The sequence below is a fragment of the Pomacea canaliculata genome, linkage group LG2 (genome assembly GCF_003073045.1).
Source record: "Pomacea canaliculata isolate SZHN2017 linkage group LG2, ASM307304v1, whole genome shotgun sequence".
In the NCBI taxonomy this organism is placed as follows: Eukaryota; Metazoa; Mollusca; class Gastropoda; order Architaenioglossa; family Ampullariidae; genus Pomacea; species Pomacea canaliculata.
In genome coordinates, this window is record NC_037591.1 from 38,961,286 (window position 1) to 38,966,690 (window position 5,405).

Below are 5,405 nucleotides of genomic sequence, written 5' to 3' on the forward strand. Positions count from 1 at the left end.
ATCGTATTTGTGGTGGTACTTATGTTACAAATTTCGCGACATCAGGTTTAATGGTTCCCCAATTTATTCTTGCTTTATATTAACAATGAAGACTATGGAAGTTAAGCATTCCTTTCTCTCTCTCTCTCTCGATGTTTCCATCACCAATTAATTAAATTCTGCTGGAGGACATACGAAATAAAATTGATTCAGTGCATAATCGCTTCTGCTCAAAACTGAATAATTGTACCAGCAGACCAGCAAAAGAGACCGGAATTAAAGTATAGAAGGATGAATAACTTTTCACTTAGTATCGTGTTCTGCCTTCCATCTTCTGTACGCGTCAATCATTCTTTTATCACTTTTTATGGTTGCTGCATGTGAAAATGTTCTTGAACTCTAGCCGAAACCTACTTCCGGTTAAACAATACAGATAAAAATTAACTGCACTGTTTGAATACCACAGCATGTTGATGGAGACCAGAACAACCTCCTGTATACCTTTCTCACGTAGGTCGGTTGATCTATTTAGAAGGACATAAGGTTTAATGAGAAGGTAGATGCAGAACGGACCGGTCAGGAGGAAGAAGGTGAAGGATATGGTTATCAGTGTCACTGTCATCGACGAAGCCTTCTTTTCTCTCTCAGAAATCTGCTTCGTATCGCGGACTGTCAACGTCTGTAGGGCTCGTCTCGCTGACGTCACAACGGTCTTGAGCAAGATGGCGTTGGAGACGAGCAGGATAGCAAAGGGCGTGAGAGAGAAGATCATCAGGTCGACCCACGACCAAATCTTAGAGAAGAAATTCAGGTAACCTTCATCAGCGATGTGGCACTGGTAGATGGTGGCGTTGCCGTCTTCGAATCCAACGACCTCCACGCCGTACAGCACGTGCAGGTGCACGGCCATGAGGAACATGGCGATGCCGGCCACCAGCCTGCGGGACGTCCTGGGTGTGCACACGGCGTTCATGCGGTGCGGCCACACCACAGACACGGTTCGCTGCAGTGTCACGGCCACCAGGAACCACGCCGACATGGCGCCGCTCATGTACACCACCCACTTGCACAGTTTGCACACGAAGCTACTTACGGACATGAAATCGAAGCCAAACTCAAAGTACAGCCACAGTCGGAGAAGGCCGAAGTACAGAAGCAGAAGATCGGACACCGCCAAAGCTATCAGATAGGTGGTCACAGTCGACTCGCCTCTTCTGTTCATTTTACTCAGAATAGCTATGGACATTCCGTTGCCGAACGTGCCGAGAATTAAAATCAATGGCGGAACGTAGATCCAGATCATGTCAGCTGCTTCCACCATCCTCATGTATGTCCTGTATAGTTCAAGATCGAAAGAGGTGTTATACCTTGTCAAAGATGTATTCATGGTTATCTTCCTGCTTTCTTTTGGTCGACTTACTCAACCTGTAGCTTGGGTATTAGTGTCCTCTTGTTAACCTGTTAAATTATAGTTTAAGACGTCTACAACATGGTTGGTGGAGGGCCGATAGTAAATGGCCAGTTCTTAGACACGTTAATACCACACCAAAACAAAACCAAAGAAAAAAAACTGAGCTGCTTGGGAGAAAAAAAACTGTTGTAAGCGCCAGGTAATCAAATAATCTATACAAAGTATGTCAAGTACAAGGACAAAGAGAAACAATTCTTTCAGCCAGAACACGCCCTCGTCTTTCCAATCGTCGTTGTCTGAAGCTCACGTGGCGAGCTATTGTTTTGAACAGTAAGAGAGTATGTTAGTCTTGACAATAGTTTTTCTAGTTCTATAAAAAACTTTTTCGAGGATGTGCCTCCTAACGCTTTACGAAAAATAGAATTAAAAGAAAAGCATTGGCTTCTGTCTTTTTCTGGAAGCTCGGAAGAGACAGAAGCTGTTTTCTATGGTATCTCCTCTTTCGTCTCTACTTTTCCTCTTAAATCCCTGTCACTCCTTCTCTCCTTTTTCTATTTTACCTGGTCACAGTCGTAACCAAGGACGACAGATGTAGTCTCCCTCGTTACTGACGATCGAGGCAGCCAGTCCTGTCAGCCATGATAGCCAATCATTTTTCAAACATCATAATCTTATCCTTACATTCACTTCACCAAAGTAGGTTCGGCATTTTCTGAGCAGATCCTCTGATGACCTGTTTTACTTGCTCCGAACCATTTACACAGTATCAAATCTCACATCTTCAGTTATATTGTCCACTATCAATATACCTAGCATGCAATATACCCTCTTTTGGAGTCCTCGAAGTTCTGGCAAAAGACTTCACGCAAAGATAGGTTTTTACTACAAAGCCTCTTAAATACTGAGACAGAATAGCATAAAAAAAAAAAACTTTGCTCATTATCACTGTCATTACTACAACGACAAGGAACTGTCGCTTTTTAAGCCCTCGTGACATTTAGTTTTTTTTTCTCGAAAAGAGGGCGGAGGATCTCAGGCTTCAAAATAGTTGCGGGTGCCGCCCATACCAGTCGATGTGCCTAATTGACGGCCTGATTCTAGAAATTTTTTACGAAAGATTTTTTTCCCGGTTTCAGTGTATCAGGAAACAATTTAAAAATCTGAACAAAATAAATAAAAGGGAGAAATTTCCGAAAATAATTCTAGTGATGCGAACTATTTTCAAGTTTGGTTGTACCTCGAATTTCCACCGCAAATTGTTTCGGTTTCATCAAATCGTGTAATTATACTGGTTTTTGAGACTGTGTGCGGGGGCTACCATTACTCTGTAAATTCATCCTTGGCTGAAACAGGCCTAAAAAAAACTTTATATAACAAGACCATCCATTTCGGGGAATTCTGTAAGCACGAGATGAGAGTTCAGTCCCTTTGTTCCTCCATGCTCTTTTGGATCACGCTAAAGATTAAGAGTAGGTCTGGTCACAATGTTTGCAGTGCAATTAACTGCACGGAAGTTCACCAGGAAGCAACCTGCAACGAGCTATCATTTTTCAGATTTCCATCGGACGATGAAAGGTGAGTAATATTTATTCACAGGTTTCAACAATGTAAGATTTTAATTTAATCGATGTTTTCAAACGTGATCATAAGCGTGGATGAAATGATTGGATGAACAATCTAAAGATGCCACCGAAAACAGAAGCATAGTTAAAGAGTAGAGTATGAGTCCTTTGTTGATGGTTTGAAGATGTCACTACTGAGTGCTTGATAGAAACTAAAAGTGTTATCATCGAGGATGTTGAGGATGTATCTGTCAACGCTTGACATCAGTGGTTGGGGAGGCGGATTGATGCTTGATGATATAAAGTAAATAAGCAGACACGTGCTAGAATTCAGAACACCTTTTGAACAATGTGAAAACATGTTTTTGTATTTAGCTGAAATTAATTGCAGGGCATTTGATGGTATTTGTTTTTAGTCACCGCGTCTAGTTACTGTAATTCATCGAACAACACGCTGTAAAAAAAGGGAAGAGACAGACAAAGAATAACTGGCAGACAAACTTTATGTGTGGACTAGCCTTTCAGTCTCAGAGAACTGCAGACAACTCATGGATCTGGTGAGAGTTGACACTTTTATGGCGAACCAGGGCTAAATGATGATCATGATGAGGATTTTTTTAATCAGTCTCAGTATAACCGATGTAGTAAACGGCATGAAACATTTGATGTGTGTGTGTGCTATGTTATCTATGTATGATTATAACAGAGAGATAACGGGGAGCAAAATGTATGCATATTTATTCTCACTTTTTAGTGAGGTTGATTAATGCTACTGTTTCTCACTTGTAGTGAAAATTAAATGTGCAAACAAAATGTTAATTCCTCGAGGAACAGCACAGCATTTATCAAAACGTTTGCTTTTTATCTGTCTTCCATATTTTCTTTTTTTTCTTTCTCTTCCTGGCTAGGTTAGCCCGTTGTATTATTCAGTGACACAGAGACGAACTGTCCATCTGAGTAACGTATAGACTATAGAGTAACGTATATTGTTTATAACTGTGTAGAACAGACATATTTCAGCACAAGGGAAGTAAGCGCGTCACTGCTGAAAAGTCAGGGTTATGTCCCTGTACACAGACTTTGCCCTAAAGACCGATAGGCATGCAGAGAGTCTGAAATAAAATAAAAGAAGCTTACACCGTACAGTTGTCAAGTCGCGTAAGTCGGATAATTCAGGAAATGTATAATTCATTATAATACATATTACATACGGAGCGTCTGCACATTTATAAATCCAGCGCTCGCAGGTGTGTTTGTGTGTGTGAATGAGAGACTGTGTGGTGTGTGAGGGAGAGAGAGCTGTCCAGTATCCATAATGAAAACACTATATAAAGAGTGTCTAACGCATGTCGAATGAAGGTTGTATACACATGAACTAGTATACACATGTAACAACTCTTTGCCTGACGATGGCTTGAGATTTTATATTTTTGAAAAATGTAAGCTTATAAACTATATCTTAAATTTCATCAAAATTGTTTAACACATACTACATTGAGTTCAGGCACATGTCACATAGAAAGCATTATATCAGGTATACCAATCACAACACACGGTCAAGAGTACATAGTATTAAATGTTTGAATTACATATCGATATATTAAGAAGTTGACTCAAGCTGTAAAAATAACCGTTATCTACGATTTGTAAAACCCAACAGAAATAGATGATTTTTTTTTTAAATGATGTGACTGAGTTCACAGATTACAGTTTCACCACAACCAAAAATATAATGGATACCAATCATATGTTCTTGCATCTAACCATCAATATCCACAGCCTCAGCCATCGTATGACTGCAGTTAACTTTCCCTACATCATTCAATGGCGACCACAGCATCGTCTCCTCAGTCCTGTCATCGTCCTCCACTTCTTCTCCATTGTCTTCTTGTACATAGCTGTTGACCGCAAGAGATAGCAAACGAAAATGAATAATTCATCTATCTAATTATAGGAAGAAAGAAGCCTGATACTGCTGCTGCTGGGGATAATGGGGATGAAAGCTGTGAAGCTGGTGAGGATGGGAGCTTGGTGTATATGGTGGAAGCTTCCGGAACACGGTCGAACATCGCAGGCTGGAAAAGCGAAGGAAACTGCACGTTAAGGTGTTGCTGCTGTTGCTTGCGAAGCTGCTGTGACGGTTCCAGATGTTGCTGCTGTTCCACGTGCTGTAGGCGCTGTTGATGATCGTTGCACCTTTTCGTCAAAGGGTACTCTGGGTGTCGAGAGCCGAAAGTTATGATGTCATAAACTCCAAATTCTCTAAGCTGTGCTTCGGCGATGCTGACCCATCCCTTGTTGGCCGAGGGGTTTGCTGGACTGGGATGCAGCAGGCAATGTAAGGTCACGTGACTAATATTGGTATTCCTCAGTGCTTGCTGCGCGACGGTAAACGCGTACTTGCCCACTGCGATCACGTGCTCCACCTCAAAAAGGGAGGCCACTTCCAGGAA

The 5,405-nt window shown here is 41.4% G+C and overlaps 1 protein-coding gene across 1 annotated transcript; it reads right to left on the reverse strand.

Moving 5' to 3' along the window:
* Positions 1–337: 337 nt before the first annotated feature.
* On the reverse strand, positions 338–1,366 carry LOC112556011 (probable G-protein coupled receptor 139). Its single transcript, XM_025224604.1, has one exon. The coding sequence runs from the start codon at positions 1,364–1,366 to the stop codon at positions 338–340; it is 1,029 nt and encodes a 342-aa protein (XP_025080389.1).
* Positions 1,367–5,405: the final 4,039 nt, after the last annotated feature.